The sequence below is a fragment of the Caretta caretta genome, chromosome 14 (assembly GCF_965140235.1).
Source record: "Caretta caretta isolate rCarCar2 chromosome 14, rCarCar1.hap1, whole genome shotgun sequence".
NCBI lineage: Eukaryota > Metazoa > Chordata > Testudines > Cheloniidae > Caretta > Caretta caretta.
Window position 1 is genome coordinate 19,641,899 of NC_134219.1, and position 22,768 is coordinate 19,664,666.

The 22,768-nt window shown below is 37.3% G+C and overlaps 1 protein-coding gene across 5 annotated transcripts in view; it reads left to right on the forward strand.

The window, feature by feature from the left end:
• The window catches only part of FOXK2 (forkhead box K2), a 103,782-nt gene that overhangs the window by 73,843 nt on the left and 7,171 nt on the right, over positions 1-22,768 (forward strand). For all 5 annotated transcript variants that reach the window (XM_075119346.1, XM_075119349.1, XM_075119347.1 and 2 more), the window contains 7 exons: positions 4,235-4,429; positions 7,286-7,433; positions 7,939-8,085; positions 10,530-10,723; positions 11,716-11,891; positions 12,836-13,132; positions 14,971-15,180. In XM_075119346.1, the coding sequence (XP_074975447.1) occupies positions 4,235-4,429; positions 7,286-7,433; positions 7,939-8,085; positions 10,530-10,723; positions 11,716-11,891; positions 12,836-13,132; positions 14,971-15,180 (1,367 nt within the window). The remainder of the gene's footprint in view (positions 1-4,234; positions 4,430-7,285; positions 7,434-7,938; positions 8,086-10,529; positions 10,724-11,715; positions 11,892-12,835; positions 13,133-14,970; positions 15,181-22,768) is intronic.

Here is a 22,768-nt window from a genome sequence, read left to right on the forward strand (position 1 = left end):
GTTATAAAACTAGGCAAATACCTAGATGAGTTGAGGTACCCCCTGGAAGTCCTCTTTGTACCCCCAGGGGTGTGCTTTTACCCCTGGTTGAGAACCACTGTTCTAGGGAATATTGAAGCGCTGGGTCTGACAATAGGACTTGAAATACTGGTGCCACAAAGGACACATCGGTGAGAGCTAGGAGTTCTAGCCTGTTTCATGGCTGGGTGCTGAGACAGGAGTAGGAATCCAGTCAGGTGATAAATTTTACAAGAGTATAATTCTGCCCCCCTCCACCCCCGCCAACAGCATGGACAGAGCTGTGAAGCAAAGAGGGAATGCTGGAAATGTGGATGTGACAAGTACAACCATACTGTACACATTTGCTCCTCTAATGAAACCATTATCTAGCAGCCTATGAAATTATTTTTATTTATTTAACACTTACATTGCAGTAATGCCTGCCCAGTCCCATTTTGCTACGTGCTATACAGACACATAGTAAATGGCAGTCCCTGCTCCCAAGGAGTGATTGGAAAAGTCAATCTGTGGATTTGCTTTTTTTCTCTACCCCTCTGTCCTCCCCAATTTCATTACTCAATCCATTCTGGATTTATTTGTGTAGAATAAAAATATTGTGTGCTACATCTTACTCCCACCCTCTAGTCTGTGCTCGGTATGTTTTCTGTTTAGATGATAAGGTCTTTAGGGCAGGGACCTGTCCTCCATTTGGAGCTATGTAAATAATAAATACAACACAAGTACTGTTGTCCTGATTCATTCTTCTTTTTTTAAATGACCTAAAAGTGTATGCTATCAGTTATGAATTTTGGAGCTGGTAAAACCATGTTGTTATGTAGCTTTTGGAAATATTTATTTTCACCACTTAGAAATATGACACACACTTTTCACCCTGTAACTGGTGGTTTGAAAATATTTTAACTGTTTTTGATCAATCCCAAATGTACCCATTTGATTTCTCACTGTGAACTGCAATACCTTCCCATGCGTAATAGAGCAGGAAGGTTTCAGTGGTACAGTAAGATGAAATGCAAATATTTAGGTGTTCACATGTTTAACTAGATTAGAAGTTTAGCTGGAATCATATTATATTCTCCGTATAACACCATCCTCTCAGAGCCCAGCATTTGAAATGTTGAAAAGTATGGTGGTAATGCTCACACAGTATAAATATAGTACCTAGCTTGTTACAAGTGATGTTAAGCTTGGCACAGAGTTTAATATCCAGTACAGAGCTTTGGTTACGCAAAGCTCCTATCTTCTCACACTTGACCAACACTTGAGAGCCACAGTGGTCTCAGATATAGTTTTTGGAATCAGGGCCTTGGACTTGGCAGGGGGGAAGCTGTTCCGTATCTTTGTGTATGATGGCCAGGGGCTAAGAAGCGATCAGGAGACAGAATGGCAACACAAGAGGGAAGAATTTTTAGTGGAGTGTAGATAGATATGTAGGAAGAGGGGGTTTGTGCTGAAGCTGACCTGGAATTCAAATTTTGTGTCTTTGGATTTGCCTGTACTTCAGTTTAGGTTATGAAGCCTCTCTCCCGCTCCCCAGTAAAAGCCCAGCAGCATTTTGGAGCATTGCCTGCTTACTAGTAGATGGTATCCTTGTACTATGCAATAACCAGTCTGAACACTGAATCAGCACTTGAAGTTATGTACAGCTGCTTCTGTATTGCTCTTCAGTTGAAGTGAGTCTTCTCTACAAAGTATTCAGTCATTGAGACTGAGGAGTAAATAGACTTGAATCTGCAAAATAGTTACATAAAATATGTAGAAAAGTCTGTTCCACAAAAGTCTAAATATTTAGGTTTCAAACATACAATATTGCTACTCAATTTCTGTTATTAATGTTTACTTAAAGTAAACATTCTGGCTTATTCTTCTGTGCTGACAAAATGGATGCCTTTGCTTGCTTTCTGTTTGTGTGCTCTTGAAGAGTGATGATGTCGTTGTTAAGAGAAATGTTGGTTGGGATAAGGTTGGCTTTCAACAAAACAAACTTTATTCCTTTATTCCTTTTCTGTAGAAAGAGCAAGGAATTCCAGCTTTATGGTGTAGCAGTAATGTCATCTTTACTGTATACTCAAGTTTTTCTACATTTCTCAGCTACAGTCCTTCATTGTGGCTGTTAGTTTAAAAACAATTAGCTAGGATTGCATAGTGAAACAAGGAGAGTCTAGTCCATTTCACTTTCCTGCTGCAGCCCATGTGCAGTGTTTTGGCATAGATTCTGTTCCCAATTTAGTACATCAAGCATGCTTCGGAATCAAGTTGTCTGTTAAACTCAGACATGGTCCTTATGAAATGAGATTGAAAGGAAGGTCACAGTCACATTTTCCCCCCCTCTTACTCTTTAAGCATGTAACATAGGAAAACATGATCCATTCTCACTAGCAGTGAATGTCCATGTTTGCATTAGATGCATCTATCCTTAAAAGTTGTGCCAAAGTTATAGTGACACTTGGAACAAATGCTGCTTGCACCTGTTCCAAAGCAGCTTTGTTTCCTTTCTTAATAAAACTACAATAGAACCTCAGAGTTATGAACTGAGCAATCAACCACACATCTCATTTGGAACTGGAAGTACACAATCATGCAGCAGCAGAGATGTTAAAAAACGCAAACATGGTACTGTACTATGTTAAAAGTAAAGTACTAAAAAAATAAAGGGAAAGCAGCATTTTTCTTCTGCCTAGTAAAGTTTCAAAGCTATATTAAGTCAGTGTTCAGTTTTAAACTTTTTAAAGAACAATCATAACATTTTGTTCAGAGTTCTGAACATTTAGAGTTACAAACAACCTCCATTTCCGAGACGTTTGTAACTCTGAGGTTCTACTATAGATCCGTGTAAAAGGATCGCTTCGCAATATGGTTTCTAAAGTTTGTTTGTAGATTGTCATTGACAAAGCCTCTCGTTGAGGGGCATGTAAATATGGCCATGCATTGGGTCCTTTGCATATCTAACATGGGTTCAGTCCTGTGCATATCTGACAGATTTCCAGGGAGGAGAGGGCAGCAGTACATCTAACATTATTAGCTTATTGCTGATTATGAGCAAAAGGTAAAATTACTTGAAATGGTTTTTGTTGGTGCTATGGTTAATAACAGAATTAAATGTAGGTATGCTCAATCTGTTTGTGTACAGTTAAACTATAAATAGCCTATTCTCCTGTTTAATTGGGTTAATTTCTAAAAGCTGTAGTGCTTGCCTAATGAGCGCGCGTGGGGGGGGGGGAATGTTTTAAAAGTTCATTAAAGATGGGTTTTTAATTAATGTATACAAAAATTAAACATTTTTGCATATTGTTTATATAACTGGATTTTATCAAATTTAAAACAGTTAACAGTTAAAGCAAACATACAGACTTACGGTTTAACTTTTTGTTTATAAGTGACAATTTTTGCATTAAATCTGTCTTAAACAGTCTGTTTTTCTGAGTCTAAATTAAGGCTACATTTGCCATGACTGTTCATTTCTGGTAGTACCTATTGCTTTTACAGTTAGGCACCATTAGCATTGCTGTATGCATAGTAAATAAAGTGGTTTAGGAGAAAAAGAACAAAAATTGCTTTTAACTAATACGAGTGAAATTACATAGGTCCTGATCCTACAAACACTTATGCATCTGCTTAACTTTACTTCTCTGAATAGTTTCGCAATAGGACTACTCAGAGAGTAAAGTTAAGTAACTTCATAAGGGTTTGCAGGATCAGGGCCATAGTGAACAAAATACTACTGATGAATGGATATTGGAGGACTTGTTAGCTCTCTTAAGTAGTTACTGACAGTTCAGTATACTTAAACGAACTGAGGTTTGAGATTTTTCTGTGGCAGTACTGATTGTTTGGGATACTGTAAATTGTTAATGCACAAAACCCATTCCTTCTGATGTGACTCGCTGTTCAGATGTTTTTGAAATAATACCCCATTTGGAGTATGTTTCCAGTTCAATCTCAAAATGGACTACAGAAATCTAGAGAGAGTTACAGCGGTAAAATAATGTATAGACTTAATACAATTATATTTGTATTCTGAAGTCTAAAATTTTGACTTTCTAGTGTTTACTAGATCTCTGTGCCTGTGTGTAAAATGAAGATAATTGCAAATCATTACCCAAGATAGGCTTTTACTACTTTAATCAGGGTTAAATGTTGCTTGTGAGTTACGCAAAAAAGTCTGTTATGTATTACCTGTAAACAAGTTGCATAAATATTTGTTTTTATTTTTCAGATGTACTTTCAGGTTTCCCAGCACAAACATCAAGATAACATTCACAGCTCTGTCCAATGAAAAGAGAGAAAAACAGGAGTCCCCAGAGTCTCCAGTGAAACCTGTGCAACCCCAGATCTCTCCCTTAACAATAAACATTCCAGACAACATGGCTCACCTGATCAGCCCTCTCCCTTCTCCCACAGGAACTATCAGGTATTTAAAATTTGCAAAATTGCATGTAGGGTAATATATGGTTCCAGAATCAGTACAGAGATGCAGTTCATTCGATGTTGCTTTCCTTATGTAATAATGCTTAAGTTGGAGCTCAGAGTAGCCTCAGATGAGCCTTGGAGTAAAACTATAAGTGTTGTGGTTTTTTTTCAGTGGCTACCTATTCACATAAATATACAAATCTGTTACTGTCATTAAAGTCTGACTTTAAATTCACAAAAGCAATAAAATTGTGTTAGGGCTGTACTCTGAATGCATCCTTTTGTTCCTAGTATTCTAGGATGGTTAGAGCAGTGAATGAGCCCACATTTCCCAGTGGCTGAAATATTTGGACACACTAGAGTGAGTTTAAGAATTAAGCATCAATTTTAACTTACAATTTTCTTGCCATTGTTGGTCTTCATTATACCTGTGACAACACTTTAATTTAGTTTCTATTTTTATTTCCATTGTTAGTACTATTCTTAAGCAGTTGACTAAAATCTAGTTTCCTTGGTAAGCTTGTCAGCAGAAAAATATGTTTTAGCTGTTTGGCAATGCTTACTTTGAAAGCTAATGATTAAAAAAAGAGTCTCTTATTGACAAATGACTGCAGTCAGTAAACTACCTTTCTTGTTTATAGTATCTCAGTATAGCATCAGGAGAAGTATAGTGTTGAGAAATGTTTTGGTAGGTGTGGTTAATTTGGTTGGGTCTGTCAGTTTAGCTGTATAGATTAGAGACTCAGAGCCATCATTTGGCTTGTTGTTGGGTTGAAGTTCAATTGAACAAAAAGCTTAATTGCTCTTCTTGCAAACTTATAAAAGCATTTTGAATAGAATTTTCAGAAGCACCACAGTCACTTAAATATTTTTGAAAATTCCACCTTTTCCTCACAGATTCTGGTAGATATGCTTGATTCAAGGAATATAAAGCTAGTGTGTCTAATTCTGTTGATCTTCAAATTTGGATCCTGTTATGAAGTTTAAATTCAGAGGTAAATCTGTTGATACTTAACAAGAGCAGAGATCTTGATTCCAGTTTTGTGATGTTGTTTGCAAATGGTGCATTTGGAAAAAGTGATTTGATAGTATAGCAGTCTTGCATTTTTTTATTTAAACCAGGAAAAATTTATCTTCCCCAAGAAATGACTGCATTCATAAATATTTCACCATTGCTTTTTGCATTATCTCAGCTGTTGCAATTATCTCCCAAGGCTATTAAACAACTGTTAAACTATACCGTTAAAAATCAAAGCAGTTCTGAGTCTATTTGACTAGCTTGACATTTTCTTCTTTAATTCACCAAGTTGTGTGGAGGATTTCTAAACTTGCTTTGATTATATCATATATATTGCTGTGTCAATACATGGTACAGTGAGCAAAGTGTAAAGGGATACTGTCAGTTGATATGTGCAAAACTTACATAGCACAGCAATGACCAACACTTTTTAAAAAGTGCTGACCTTCTGACTCTTAACCCTCAAAACAAGGCCTGTTTCACACAACATTACTAAAATTCCATCTTCCCTGCTGGACAGTCCACTAACAGCTAACCTCAAATGTTGGAATTGTGGAGATAAGTTTCTCTTCAAGAACAGTGGTTTTGTATGTTACTCTGTCTACATGTAAGAACATAGCAGGCAGTGCAAAGGGTGTAGACAGCAAGATGTTCCTGTCTGCTTGCAAAGCAAATCTTGGCAGATACAACTTTTTGTCCCACCAGTCCAGATGGTATCCCTTAACTCTAGTTTTCCTTAAAGTCTTAAATTTTATATATTTTGATTAATTTAAAATAGTATCTTTGATTTAGAACAAGGCTAGTGGATGGGGATCTGGTAGACTTCTCAGATTCCTACTTTTATTTTCGTATATGCGTTTTTTTGATGCTTCTGAGGGCAGAATTGAATCCTGTCATTATGTAAATGTTTTGGGGGCTTATTGCATTACATGAAAATATGTAAGCAGTGAAAAGATTGTTCAATGACTGTGTCTCAAACGTAAAGGGACAAAGGAAATTCTGGAAGAATAGCTCTTTATACAGCTATGATTCGGGTGCACTATAAAAGGTGGAAAAAAACATAAACTTTCAAAAGATATGGTAGAAATTTATTTGAATTTTCGATTTATATTTTATACCTTCCCAACACTAATGAGTCTTAGCAAAATGCCAATTATCAAATTTTACCTTTGGCTACTGTTTTGTTGGTGTCCTTTCCACTTATGTCGTCATCTTCCCAACCTTTGGCCTATTCGATTATTACGTTACATGAGGATTTACAGTGTTAATACAGCTCAGTGTCTGTATATAATTCTAAATCAATTTACCTGAAATATATATATTTGATTAAATAAGAATCACCCAGAACTCTTCCTTTATTATATTTTCGGAAGCATGCTGTTTCATCCAGACACATTATTGAGTGATTCTGACTAAGCTAAAAACAAGCACGTGGTGGAAATCTCACGTAGACCTACTTTCTGAAAACTTTCAGATCAGCGGTTCAGACGAGAATCCAGAGTTTTTGGTTGTATAAGTAGACCGAACCTCCAACTAAAATGGACATATTGTCAGCAAAGCTTACATAAATACAATATAGCCTACAAAACAGTTAATCTTCTTTCTTTGAAGAGAGAGGCTGAAACCTCATTTGACAGGTTTCTTCCTGGAGTGATTTTGATTCTTACAGCGAGTTATAAATCCCATTTTCCAAGCATTTATAATGGAAATACTGACAGACCCTTAACGACAGTCTGGGAACACTAGTGAGTTTTCCTACAATTAGAGCTATTTGATTAGACAAAATGTGGTGATATACTGTATAACAAAATAGTAGGATCCTCTTTTTATATTCTACAGTGCTGCAAATTCCTGCCCATCTAGCCCGCGTGGTGCAGGCTCTTCAGGGTACAAAATGAGTCGTGTAATGCCATCTGACCTACATTTAATGGCTGACAATTCACAGTCAGAAAACGACAAGGAAGCATCGGGTGGTGATAGCCCAAAGGTAAAAGTTGCACAGAATAAAACCATAAATAAAAATAAAGCCTTGAGCCCAATGTACCAATGTTGGAAATTTGTTGTCCAAAGTATATGAACTTAGACATGATTTGGCATTTAGAAATTGAAAACAGATTGGAGCCAGAGATCTTTTGTGTTTCGATGTGCCTTGTATCTTGATTTTTTTTTTTTTTTTTAAATGTAGATCTCCATTGAAGAGTTTCATGTCTGTATTGGTTTTTAGTTACTTGCATGACCATCATTTTTTAGACATTTAGATTCATAGTCCTTGGTTAAATGTATTAGTTTCTTTTGATTTTTACTGTCATCTTAAATCCTCCTAACTGGAAGATGTAAGTTTGGTTTTAGCTTTTCTTTTGAAATCCTCAAGTCATCCAGAAGTGTTGAAAAATGAAGTTGATTTTACTGCATTTTGTAATTTTAGAAAAGAGGTATACTACTGTAAAGTTTATGGAGGCAAATGTTTTAAGGGTTCTTTTTTTTTTTTATAGGATGACTCAAAACCACCTTATTCCTATGCACAACTAATAGTACAAGCAATTACAATGGCACCTGATAAGCAGCTTACACTAAATGGAATTTATACGCACATAACTAAAAACTATCCATACTACAGAACAGCAGACAAGGGCTGGCAGGTAAATCTAGTATTTCTTTTAAAAGTCATGAATAAAAACAACTATTAGTATGATAAATGAATGATAGTAAATAAACCAAGTCAACTTGTTTTATTTATACTGGTTATATTAAGTGACCATGACAGCCCTTCAGTAGATTTTTGGTGGACTGAATGGGTCATAAATTCATATGTAATGGATTTCTAATCTTAAAATCTCTAGGTTGGCAGGAGCTTAGGTGTACTATGGCAGCATCATTCTCTAGCCTTAGTATTCCCTAGAGTTGCAATAGTGGAATTTATAGGACTTCTGTTGGAGAAAAATATAAACATAGGTAGAAATGGATTTAAATGTTTGCCATAAAAGAATGAATATTTTATTAGAATTTCTTCTTGCGTTAACATGCTTGTGTTACCTCAACAAGCCAAAATAAGATCCCAAAATCTCGGAATACAAGCTTGTTGAAAGCTGTGGTCTTGACCTTACAGCTCCTTAACTACAGGTGTACATATCTTGCTTTATCTTGCACTGTTAACTACCTCACTTTTGATTGTGCTCACACAGGTGACTAGAAAGTTCCATTTGCCCATGGTCAGTTCTATTCTAACACTAGTAATTGTTTTTTAAAATATTTTTGCATGCCTTATATAAGATATATTTCAGGATTTTGTCTAAAGTACATCTATATTTGTGTCTATTGTACTGTTGTTTTCCATAGAGACTAGTTGGCTGATACAGATCTGCATTATGGCCTCTAGTTTTAAAATTAGGTGTTAGATCGCTGCATGTTTAGATGCATAATACGTTGCAAAAACAAAATGGCAAGCACAGCACACTCCTTCTGTTTCAGAGAATTGAGTAAGAATTACACTAATGCATAACAATAGGAAAATATAATAAAATGGAGTGGCTGTTTTGGTCAGTAGTCCTATAAAATATTACCATAATGGTAGGTAACTTACCTCATTTGTGAACAATACTCTTAGCCTTTGGCTTCAGGCAATAGATAACAATTTTGTTAACTAACCTATATGCTTCAGGCTATGTTTTAGATAATTGTTTCAATACCTAATGAGGCTATGGATATATTCATGTATATTCTAGAACTTTTTTTGAAGGCCCATCATGTTGGACTCATTCTGTCGTGTATTTTTCCTCCAATCTAGAAAAGTTGGATTTAATATTCTCTTCTAGCAGATGGAGACACAAATACAACTGATAAACTTATATTCTTCACACCACCTGCTAGTTCTGTTTGTCATTGGCAGGGGAAACAGCTTCTGTTAGCATCAGATTGCATTGAAGAAACTGTACATGGGTAACATTGCCCTAAATTCTCTAAGCCTGCTGTCAAGGTCATGAATCGCATCTGAGGCTGACCTGTGACTAGGATTGGATTTAATTTTGAGGATTTTAAAGAGCCTTGATTTGGAATGTTATGAAAATTTTCCCCAGATGTTTCAGTGCTAACATTCAGTGGATCAGAACTGGACAGTTAAAGTTAGTACAAACTTAAATGGTTGTATTTGTTTCCCTCCACTTGAGTTATCAAATTCTGAAAGGTCTCAGTGTGATGTGTGTGTATATATGAAGCATATAAAGTCAACGATAGATTTTTCCCGCTTGCATCAGAATATCAGTACCTTCATACATTTCCATCCAAGTCCTCTATGAAGTTGCAACGGATTTTAGTCTTGATGACACTGCATATTGGACATATGGTAATATGCAGACCACAGCATAGTATGATGATCATTCTAGAAAACTACATTTGGACCTACTGCCATTCAGAGTTTTCCTAGGCCCACTAAATCCTTGGCCTCTATGTTGAGATTGTCAGGTAATCGATATCTTTCCCTGTTTTGGGGAAGAATAACTGGGAACTGAAGTTGCCGAAAGAATCTTCCTCCTTTTGTGTGGCTTCTGGTAAGGAAAGGTGAACTCCCAAGTATCTAGCTGTATCTGAAATTTCTTTAATAAAACCTTTCCTTTCCTTACTATGAAATAATGAGAGTATTATTGTATAAGATCAGTATCAGAATCAGTGAATATAGTATGTTTTAGCAGCCCCATGGGAACAGTTTTGACTTTCATTTGAGCAGTGGAGGAAGGTATGGTGTTTCAGGTACTACTAGTTCTTCTTTTTATCCACTGCTTTATGTCCACACAACTTTTGAAACCATGCGTTGTGACTACTATCCTTCTCATGAGAGGATTGAAATGAGATTCCCTTAGGAGCTTGTTAGCATTGTTCTTTAATTGCTGGGAGAGGTTTGAGCAATGCCAAGGCTCCCTTCCCCAGGCTTTAGTATGCTGCCTTTATAGCGCGAGCAGGCACCTGCTGCTCTAAGGAAGTAGAGACCTGAACCCCGAGTCTCCCGTACTACAGACCACTGCACTAGGCCACATTCTGACTTTTTAGAAAAAATATATATGAATTCTACATATTTTTTTATGTTCCATAGAATTCAATACGCCACAATCTCTCTCTGAATCGTTATTTCATCAAAGTACCACGTTCCCAGGAAGAACCAGGCAAAGGCTCATTCTGGAGGATAGACCCTGCCTCTGAAAGCAAATTAATAGAGCAGGCTTTTAGGAAAAGGCGGCCTAGGGGAGTACCTTGCTTTAGAACCCCTCTGGGACCACTCTCTTCTAGGTAAGGAAAAACAGATGAACAAAAAGACATTTAATTTTCAGAAGTTTACCTTAAATGTTAAATTTCCTGCTGGAAGTAAGAGAGAACAGTACTTTAAATAGTAATATGTTGGTACGGTAAGACTGAATTATAATTCTATAATAGAACCAAAAACGATCGCTGTTTTTAACCTTCAGGCTCATACAAACTAGATAGTTTTGTATACAGTACTAAAATCACAAGTTTAGTTATTTAATTTAAAACACCAGTAAAGATTACCCTCATGCACGAGGTTTGTTTTCTATTGCTTTTCTTAGTGCTAATGTACTGGCTCAGTTTACATAAGTAATTGTTAGCTTGTTAACGTAAGAAGGGCTTTCTGTACTTCAGTGTTACACAGTTACGATTTTAATTGCTAACTTTATCCCTCTCATGCCTTTAAAAATTGTGTTTAGTTTGATAATGCTTTACCAGTATTCTTAATGGTGAAATATATAGACTTAATTACTAGCTATGTAAAGACTGTGTCCCCTTTCTGCTCCTGCTGGCTTCCTTTGACTTACCCTTAGATAGAGCCGCTCATCATTCTGTCCCCCTAGAAAAAACATTTGTACTGTTGCATGGATTGCTTGGAAACACTCCATCAGAAAAAGTCCAAATGTTTCTATTCCATTAACCTTAGCCAAAGTCTGCCTTTGATTTCTCCTCTTGGTTAACAGAGGCTTTATGCAGAATCAAATCATGGATTTGGTGGGTACTTGTTTGGTAGAAGGCAAAGGGTTCCCCCTTGTGGAAAGTAGATATATTACAATATTTTTAGAAAGAAAAGGAGTACTTGTGGCACCTTAGAGACTAGTCTCTAAGGTGCCACAAGTACTCCTTTTCTTTTTGCGAATACAGACTAACACGGCTGTTACTCTGAAACCTGTCAATATTTTTAGAGGCAAGGTCACTCATCTTTCACAATTAACTTAAAACATACCAGCTGCTGCTTTCATTTTCTTAAAATACAGAAGTGCCCCAGCTTCTCCTAATCATTCTGGAGTGTTGTCTGCCCACTCCAGTGGCGTACAGACCCCAGAGAGTTTGTCAAGGGAAGGATCTCCAGTCCCAATGGAACCTGAGTCTAGTGCTATCCAGCCAAAATTAGCAGTAATACAAGAAGCACGATTTGCACAGAGTGCCCCAGGTAAGAATTTTTAAAATACTTTTTTGGTTTGGGGTGATGAGGGAAAATTTGTAAAATATGTTGCCTGAAACAGTCTTGGTGGAATTCACACCTAAATTAAGAAATCCGTAAATGTTTTCAGATAGATAATAAACTTTTAAGGCAAAGCATGGAGAAGTGCAGAAAATCAGTGTGCGAAATATTTCCTGAAAATGGCTAATACGGTCGATACATTTTCTTCCTGGTATTTATGTATGTTCATTCCGCACAGATAGATGCTTACTTTGCTGGTAAGCAGAGACTGTACTTCTATCTCAGTTAGGAAAATAGTGGTATATCAGTGACATCTCTTCTTCTGGAAAACTGTTCTATCTTTTTGTGCAGCACAGATTCTCCATGCGCAGAACATGAATTTGGATTAAAAGCTCTATTAAGAATGGTTGGTGAAAACCAAAGTGATTTCCTGGATCAAGGGTTGCTATACTAAATTAAATGTCTGTCTTATTTACAGTACACATTTGTAGCCATTTTGCTCTTACCCAAAGCAGAGGACAAGAGAACTAGAATTGGGAAGGGTTGAGGAGTTGAATGGTGGGATATTTCTTTTGTACTGATTCATCCCCCCTAATCCCCCATATTTATCTGTGTTGTATTGGTAGTTTTATTTGTGTTCTAGCTATCAAGTTTCCTAATGATACAGTGAAGGCCTGTATAGGTCTTGTGACAGGATACATGGAGTCAGCAACAGCAGTCTGATCATTCCAACTCTACATGCTAAAATTGTAAGGTGTAATTGTAAGGTGCGATAAGAGTCTTTATTTTCCACGTTTTAGCTTTTGTAGCAACCAGTGAAAGGGAGTAGCAAGGGTTGTTGCTTTTACAAGGCTTCAGTGTGTTGGGATGATTAACTAACAGCATACTTGATTCAAACTTCCAGTCTAATTTATCTTTGTCTTTTTTGTTAGGATCACCTCTATCTAGCCAACCTGTTTTAATTACTGTACAACGGCAGCTACCACAAACTATTAAACCCGTCACCTACACTGTTGCAACTCCTGTGACAACATCAACATCCCAGCAGCCTGTAGTTCAGACAGTTCATGTTGTTCACCAGATACCAGCTGTGTCGGTCACAAATGTGACTGGATTAGCACCAGCAAACACTTACACTGTAGCTGGACAGGCAGTGGTTACACAAGCTGCAATGCTAACCCAGCCCAAGGTAGAACCTCAAGAGAATGGAGACCACAAGGAAGTAAAAGGTGAGAATTGACTGAGTTCAGTAAGTCTCATATAAATATGTGTGGTTGTCTAACACATTATTTACCTTTAAAAAATCACTTCATAGGTGCAAGTGAAAAAAACATTTGTTAAAATTAGGGCTGTTAAGCGATTAAAAAAATGAATCACACAATTAATTGCACTTCTAAACAATAATAGAATGCCATTTATTTAAATAGTTTTGGATATTTTCTACATATTCAAATATTTTGATTTCAGTTGCAACACAGAATACAAAGTGTACAGTGCTCACTTTATATTATTTTTATTACAAATATTTGCACTGTAAAAAAACAAGACAGTAATTTTCAGTTCACCTAATATAAGTACTTTAGTGCAGTCTCTTTAACATGAAAGTTGAACTTACAAATGTAGAATTATGTACAAATAAATAACTGCACTCAAAAATAAAACAATGTGAAACTTTATAGCCTACAAGTCCACTCAGTCCTACTTCTTGTTCAGCCAGTCACTCAAACAGGTTTGTTTACATTTGCAGGAGATAACGTTGACCACTTTTTGTTTACAATGTCACCTGAAGGTAAGAAATGGCACTGTTGTAGCTGGTGTCGCAAGATATTTATGTGCCAGATGCACTAAAGATTCATATGTCCCTTCATGCTTCAACCACCATTGCAGAGGACATGCATCCATGCTGATGACTGGTTCTGCTCGATAACAATCCAAAGCGGTGCGGACCAATGCACGTTCATTTTCATTATCTAACTCAGATGCCCCTAGCAGATGGTTGATTTTCTTTTTGGTGGTTTGGGTTCTGTAGTTTCTGCGTCGGAGTGTTGCTCTTTTAACTCTTCTCAAAGCATGTTCCACACCTCATTCCTTTCAGATTTTGGAAGGCACTTCACATTCTTGGTCGCGTGCTGTAGCTATCTTTAGAAATTTCACATTGGTACCTTCTTTGTGTTTTGTCAAATCTGCAGTGAAAGTGTTTTAAAATTAACAACGTGCTGGGTCATCATCTGAGACTGCTATAACATGAAATATATGGCAGAATGTGGGTAAAACAGAACAGGAGACATGCAATTCTCCCCCAAGGAGTTCAGCATCATCAGTATGGAAGCATGTTCTCTGGAATGGTGGCCAAAGCATGAAGGGACATACGAATGTTTAGCATATCTGACATGTGACTACCTTACAATGCTGGCTACAAAAGTGCCATGCGAATGCCTACTCTCACTTTCAGGTGGCATTGTAAATAATAAGCGGGCCGCATTATCTCCCGTAAATATAAACAAACTTGTTTGTCTGAGCAATTGGCTGAACATGAAGTAGGATTGAATGGATTTGCAGGTTCTAAAGTTTTAGATGGTTTTGTTTTGAGTGCACTTATGTAACAAACAAAAAATCGACATTTGTAAGTCGCATTTTCATGATAGAGAGATTGTACTACAGTACTTGTATAAGGTGAATTGAAAAATACTTTTTCTTTTTCTTTATAATTTTTACAGTGAAAATATTTGTAATAAAAAATAATATAAAGTGAGCAGTGTACACTTTGTATTTAATAAATTTCAATTGGTATTCTGTTGTTTAACAGTGTGGTTAAAACTGCGATTAATTGTGATTAATGTTTTTAATCACAATTAAGTTTTTCAAGTTAATCGTGGGAGTTAACTGTGATTAATCGACAGCCCTAATTAAAATAGAATGTTTGTTCCGTGCTTTTTCAGATGCTTTGAGGTTATTAGTAAGATTAATTATATTCATTGGAGGGATAAAGTAACTAAATCACTTTTTGTCATGTTTTGTTTTAAGCCGTCTTGTCTTAACATATTAAATAACTTTTGTTGTTTTCCAGTTAAAGTGGAACCTATACCTGCTATTAGCCATGCTACAATAGGAGCTGCTAGTCGTATCATTCAGACATCTCAGACCACGCCCTTACAGACAGTTACTATAGTGCAACAGGCACCTCTAGGTCAACACCAGCTACCAATAAAAACTGTAACCCAGAATGGAACGCACATAGTACCTATCACCACAGCGATACAAGGACAGGGCAACACTGGTAAGCTTTTGACCAATATTTCGTATAGCCACAAACATTTCCAGTGTAGGAACTGCCTTCAGAATGAGCAAATTTGTACAGTTTCTCAGAATGTCCATTGTAAAATCTCATTATTTAGATTCCTCCCTCTGTCCTTTGTACCCTCACTGAAAGCAACAAGAGTTGCACATACGGTTTCAGTTTGCCATCTGCAGCCTTTTTACATTTTATATATATATCTATATAGATAGATAGAGAGAGAGAGAGAGAGAGAGAGAGAGTATATATAGATATACGTACGTGTGTGTGAGACAGACAAACAGATAGACAATTGGTGTCTCCTTTCACCGATTGTTACCAGAATAGGAATTTAATCTCTGGAATTTTTAAAGGGGCACTGTCAGGGATGACAACTCCCAAATTAAACCCAACCTAAAAATAACTTTTAAAATGTTTTTTTTAGTTCTTGAAAACTCCGTTCCTGCAAAGCAAGGGCTGCAGTACTACTAAAATGGACAACCAGTCCTCTGGGTGGTCAAGAACAAACTGGGTGCAAGGCTTCTTTGTGGGTCGGCTTTTTAGGTCATTCTTCTGCTGTACCTTTCTCCAAAGCTTGTGGAAAAAAAAATATATTAAAATTTACAGGAATTCTAAAGGATTCTTTTGAAGCTGCTTGCCTGTCTTAATACCCTCTGACGTCTCAGTTTTTGAGTAGGCAATCTGATTGGATGGCAGGACAAAGGTACATTCATATCAAATACAGCTTTTGGTTTGGTTTGATGATAAATCTAATTTCGTACCTATTTGTTTTGACAGTTTCCCTTTGAAATAAATATGCCCAAGGTGAATTAAAAAATTATGATTTAAAAAAATCTTCTGTTGATTATTTAAAGAAGATTAATCTACATGTTGCTAATTCTTTGCTTTCTTCTCAGTTTATACATGCTTGTTTCTTTAATTAAGTTTCCTAATTGTTCCTGGAATTTCAGATTTTACAAAGGAACTTCTTTCTAAGAGATTTTCCTACTTAACTTGTTCAAGTATGCTTGGAAAAGTCAAGTCCAGGCCTTTGTTAATATCATTACTATGAGAACAACACAAACGCAAACATAAAATGCAAAGATAGCACAGACTATTGGGGTTGTCAGCTGACACCTCCTTCCAATATAATGAGCTTCCACAGGTCAAGATATCTGTAATGCTTCAACAAAGCTATATTCCTCCATCAAGGTTTTCAGTCTGAAGTCAGTTAAGAGTTCTTGAAAATGCCATTCTAGGGTGTCTGGCTTTGTATTTAGGAACCTAATTTTAGGCGTCTGTCTTAAAAATATTGGCCTTTGTATAGAAAAAAAAGTTTGCAATAACTTTGTTGTTGAAAATCTGAGTAACTTTTCAATATTATCACTGAAACAGTTTTGTTTTGAAATGACAAAGATTTTGTCACTAGGAGAAGTTTTTAATAAAAGTACAGTTTTAGTCACTGATGCTATAACCATTTAGATGCATGCTTAAAGTTAAGTACATGAGTAGTTCCATTGAAGTCAGTGGGACAATTCAGGTGAGTAAAATTAGATGTGTATGTACAGTACTTGCAGAATCAGAGCCTTAATTTTCAATATTTCATTTTTTTTGTCCACAGCAATTTTGTAAAATTCAAATAGACCCCTTTCAGTAAAGGCATTTAAAAACAAAAACCACTTTATTTATAATTTATTATAAATCTAAATTTAAAATTGCCATAGCACACATTTTCAATTAGTTTTACAAAGCTTCAACCTGATTTAATCTTTGATTTAAATAATTTAAAATTGCCTTAACTTTCATCACTCCACCCTGAATTTGCCATTCAGGAACAGACGGGCAATCCATTTTTTGTCAGCATCTTATTTTTGACAGTGGCCTGTACCAGGTGCTTCAGATAAAGCTGATAAGAATCTTAATGGACGGTTCTGGAGTAACTACTCATACGGGAAGTTGTTGTGTTAACTGAAGCATTTGCTTATGCCCAGAAGCATGGGGGCTTATATCTCATAGATTTTCTCTTATTAAATGTAACTTGATGGTCATGTCCATATGATTGTCATTTTTTGAATGCTGTCTTGTCTTGTGGCTAGTAGTTTGCACAGGTTAATACCTTATTTTCTAAACAAAACAAAACATTTCCTGTTATCAGTTAAATTTTTGTTTGCCATTTAGTTTAATTGGATGTATCCTTTTGAATTACGGTAATGATTTGTTTCAGAGTAGCAGCCATGTTAGTCTGTGTTCGCAAAAAGTAAAGGAGTACTAGTGGCACCGTAGAGACAAATTTATTTGAGCATAAACTTTTGTGAGCTACAGCTCACTTCATCGGATGCATTCAGTGGAAAATACAGTGGGGAGATTTATATACATAGAGAACATGAAACAGTGGGTGTTACCATACGCACTGTAACGAGAGTGATCACTTAAGGTGAGTTATTACCAGCAGGTAATGATTTCGACCATCTGTTTTATTTTCTCTGAACAATTTGCTATGTGCCCCCTCTTATTTGTCTCCTCAGTTAAGAGTCCTAATCTTTTCAGTGTCTTGTATGGAAACCTTTCCATTTCTCTGTCGTAGTAGATCATCTTTGTGTCCCTTCTGTATCTGCTACATTTTTCTGAGATGGGATGACCAGAACTAAAAGCAGTGTTCAAGATGAGGGTATAACATCATTTTATATAATGGCATGATAGTATTCTTGATATGAATAGGTATTTTATTGAAATACCTAGGTCCTTTTTGTGAGTGGTTTCAGTTAAAATAGAATGCTGTAATGTTTATTAGTTTAAATTATTCTGTCCAGTGTGCACTACTTCGCATATTTCCAAATTGCAATTGAACTACTATCATCACGTCCATTTGCCTTGCTTTGATAGGTCTGTCTGAAGTTGTCTTTTTTTGAGTGTCCTAAATTTTGTCATTGTGACACTTCAATTTTCCCTTCATTTTCACTTTTGAAAATGGGATTTAAGTTCCTAAATCATAGGAGCTTTTGAAAATTTTACCCCAAATCCAAAGTCACCCTTTGCTCTTGTGTGCGCACTAAAACTAGTTGTTCCAAGAAGGAAATATTTATGGAATCAAGGAATTACTTCTCTAAACAGGTTTATATGCAGGTGACTGAAGTCCCCTACTGTTGCTTGTGTTTAGAATACATTACTCTCTCCATAGGAGATTTTTCATGTAGAAGCTGTCATCTTTAAAGTAAGGCTTAGACTTTTTAAACATCTGGGTTTTAAAACAGCTTTTTATATAATTACAGTGGTCTGTTTTCTTTTTTTTTCTTCCCATTTGAAGTGACTATCTTCCTTGCTGGCTATTCAGAGATCAGATTAGGAGTTAATCACAGTGCTGATTAGAGAGCAAATGATTTATGCAAAACCAAGCAAAAAAGGATATAGCAGGAATGCAGTCTTTTCACTGGGAGAAGAGACACTGAAGTATCTGCTATATCAGAAAAGTATCTTGACAGTATCGATGGTATCAAGCTGTTTGCTGGCCACATAAAATAACTGTGAACAGGCATTGTCTACTATAGTTTAGTAAGAACAGACTAATCTGACAGGTTTCAGAGTAACAGCCGTGTTAGTCTGTATTCGCAAAAAGAAAAGGAGGACTCGTGGCACCTTAGAGACTAACCAATTTATTTGAGCATAAGCTTTCTTGAGCTACAGCTCACTTCATCGGATGCATACTGTGGAAAATACAGAAGATGTTTTTATACACACAAACCATGAAAAAATGGGTGTTTATCACTATAAAAGGTTTTCTCTCCCCCCACCCTACTCTCCTGCTGGTAATAGCTTATCTAAAGTGATCACTCTCCTTACAATGTGTATGATAATCAAGGTGGGCCATTTCCAGCACAAATCCAGGGTTTAACAAGAACGTCTGAGGAACAGTGGCAATCTGAGGAACAGAGGAATCTGTTTCTTCACTTCCGCAGGTGGGTATTGTAGTTGTAAGAATGCTTGATAGAGATCTTGTAGGTGTTTGTCTCTGTCTGAGGGGTTGGAGCAAATGCGGTTGTATCGCAGAGCTTGGCTGTAGACGATGGATCGTGTGGTGTGGTCAGGGTGAAAGCTGGAGGCATGTAGGTAGGAATAGCAGTCAGTAGGTTTCCGAGATAGGGTGGTGTTTATGTGACCATCGTTTATTAGCACTGTAGTGTCCAGGAAGTCGATCTTTTGTGTGGACTGGTCCAGGCTGAGGTTGATGGTGAGATGGAAATTGTTGAAATCATGGTGGAATTCCTCAAGGGCTTTTTTTCCATGGGTCCAGATGATGATGTCATCAATATAGCGCAAGTAGAGTAGGGGTGTTAGGGGACGAGAGCTGAGGAAGTGTTGTTCTAAGTCAGCCATAAAAATGTTGGCATACTGTGGGGCCATGCAGGTACCCATAGCAGTGCCGCTGATTTGAAGGTATACATTGTCCCCAAATGTAAAACAGTTATTGGTAAGGACAAAGTCACAAAGTTCAGCCACCAGGTTAGCCGTGACATTATTGGGGATAGTGTTCTTGATGGCTTGTAGTCCATCTTTGTGTGGAATGTTGGTGTAGAGGGCTTCTACATCCATAGTGGCCAGGATGGTGCCATCAGGAAGATCACCGATGGATTGTAGTTTCCTGAGGAAGTCAGTGGTGTCTCGAAGGTAGCTGGGAGTGCTGGTAGCGTAGGGCCTGAGGAGGGAGTCTACATAGCCAGACAATCCTGCTGTCAGGGTGCCAATGCCTGAGATGATGGGGCGCCCAGGATTTCCAGGTGTATGGATCTTGGGTAGTAGATAGGATATCCCAGGTCGGGGTTCCAGGGGTGTGTCTGTGCGGATTTGATCTTGTGCTTTTTCAGGGAGTTTCTTGAGCAAATGCTGTAGTTTCTTTTAGTAACCCTCAGTGGGATCAGAGGGTAATGGCTTGTAGAAAGTGGTGTTGGAGAGCTGCCGAGCAGCCTCTTATTCATATTCCGACCTATTCATGATGACAACAGCACCTCCTTTGTCAGCCTTTTTGATTATGATGTCAGAGTTGTTTCTGAGGCTGTGGATGGCATTGTGTTCTGCACGGCTGAGGTTGTGGGGCAAGTGATGCTGCTTTTCCACAATTTCAGCTCGTGCACATTGGCGGAAGCACTCTATGTAGAAGTCCAGTCTGCTGTCTCGACCTTCAGGAGGAGTCCACCTAGAATCCTTCTTTTTGTAGTGTTGGTAGGAAGGTCTCTGTGGATTAGTATGTTGTTCAGAGGTGTGTTGGAAATATTCCTTGAGTCGGAGACGTCGAAAATAGGATTCTAGGTCACCACAGAACTGTATCATGTTTGTGGGGGTGGAGGGGCAGAAGGAGATGCCCCAAGATAGGACAGCTGCTTCTGCTGGGCTAAGAGTATATAGTTGGATAGGTTAACAATATTGCTGAGTGGGTTGAGGGATCCATTGCTATGGCCCCTTGTGGCATGTAGTAGTTTAGAAAGTTTAGTGTCCTTTTTCTTTTGTAGAGAAGCAAAGTGTGTGTTGTAAATGGCTTGTCTAGTTTTAGTAAAGTCCAGCCACGGGGAAGTTTGTGTGGAAGGTTGTTTTTTTATGAGAGTATCCATTTTTGAGAGCTCATTCTTTATCTTTCCCTGTTCGCTGTAGAGGATGTTGATCAGGTGGTTCCGCAGTTTCTTTGAGAGCGTGTAGCACAAGCTGTCAGCATAGTCTGTGTGGTATGTAGATTGTAATGGATTTTTTACCTTCAGTCCTTTTGTCCATCTGTTTGCATTTGGAAAGGAAGATGATGTCTGTCTGTATCTGTACAAGTTTTTTCATGCAGTTGATAGATTTCCACTCCATACGGCTAAATGCAGTGCCTTGCATAATGACAGGTTTCAGAGTAACAACCGTGTTAGTCTGTATTCGCAAAAAGAAAAGGAGTACTTGTCTGAGATCCATAAAGGAAGTTTAAAATCAGAGTATCTATCTGAAATGCATGTTTCTGTTATTGGAATGAACAAGTGGCTTTTAACTCTTTTTAATAAAGTGTTAATGAAATCTTGTCTAGTCTGCAAACCAAATTTCCTATAGACACTCATCTCTATTTCATTTTCATTTTCCATTACAACCATTAATGTCTTTCCTGAATGGGTAAAAGCAAAATCAGTCTTTGCACAATCTTCTGTTCATTTAAATTAGTGTTGCAGGATGTTAAACTGATCTTGACTAAAATACTGACGCTGATACTCCAGATGCTGGTGATTCAGTCACTATATACAGAAATTGATTTTACAAACCATGGTGCTGCATATATTGTCTAGCTGCCTTTTCAAGGTGATGCTGAAATTTATTTTCCTTTGCCCATTAATTTATTCTGATTGGGAGCTGGATTTTTCTGCTGCAGGAAACATTGCCCTTAAATTCTTTATCCTATTTTTGGCCAAATAATTATTTTTGTTGTACATTGCCCCCATTCCTGGCCATTGGGTTCATTGATTATTGTGGTGTAAACACCAAAGAATATGAGCTGCTTTCTAAAAATCTACATTTTATCATCTTTATAATGTCATCCTTTTTATGTGAGACATATTTACAAGGATCAGAGGTGTATTGTGTCTATAAAATTAGAGAGGTTTGTGTACTTTTCAGTCACATATTTACTCCCCCCAACTGAAATTTTATTTTCACCAGAGCTGTGAGAGTGCCGAAAGGAAGCTCTTGTATGTAGCCTGATGGTGTCCTTGTTAAATTCAAAGTTATCATCTGTCATTTCCAAGTCCTCGGATATTTTATTGTCTCACATAATAATTAGTATTTTAGTAGTATTTGCAGTGGACGTTATACAGTACTACTAGGACCTGTGATTTTTTCCTAAATGCTGAGTAGTAGAGCGGGACAACTGCTTTGGTAGAGAGCTTCTTAGGACCTTGGCTCCTTTCTGGCCACATGACTTCAGATGCAGTTTATATACCGCTCCTAGGACAGCTAGGTCTCTCTTCTGTCCCTTTTATTCCTATATTCCAACAGGAAATACAATATAATGTGTAACAATTGGGGGTTACTCAAGTACAGCTACCACCAACCTAAACACTAAAACTTAAGAAACGCTGGATTAGTCAAACACACTACACAGCAACAGTTCAGCCACTTACAGAATCCTCAGTCTTCAGCGGGCCCCACTCAGTACTCATACATCATGCAACAGAGCAAAATCTCCACCAAAATAACTTTGGGGCACGAACAGTCAGATATCAGCTATGTAGCTTTCAGACCACAGTAACTTACGCTGGGAACCAAAGGTGGCCTCAGGATTTGGGAGAAGCAAAGGTGACTTAAAGCTATCTTCCCTTGATACTTCGCTGAGCTCAGCTCGGCCAGGTCAACAAATCTGGTCCTTTAAATCTAAAAATTGAACGAAAAAACTTTGAGAGGAAAACTGCTTTTGTAAATTTTCCATCTGTGCCTTGCTCTCTTAAACATGCCTAATTAGAAATGAATGAAAGCTTGAAAAGCGACTGTGGTGGATGTGGTGCATGAGATTCATACTATTTAATCTCTGCAAATAATGAGTAATAAAAATACAACCAAACCTGGCAAGAGTCCAGCAACATAA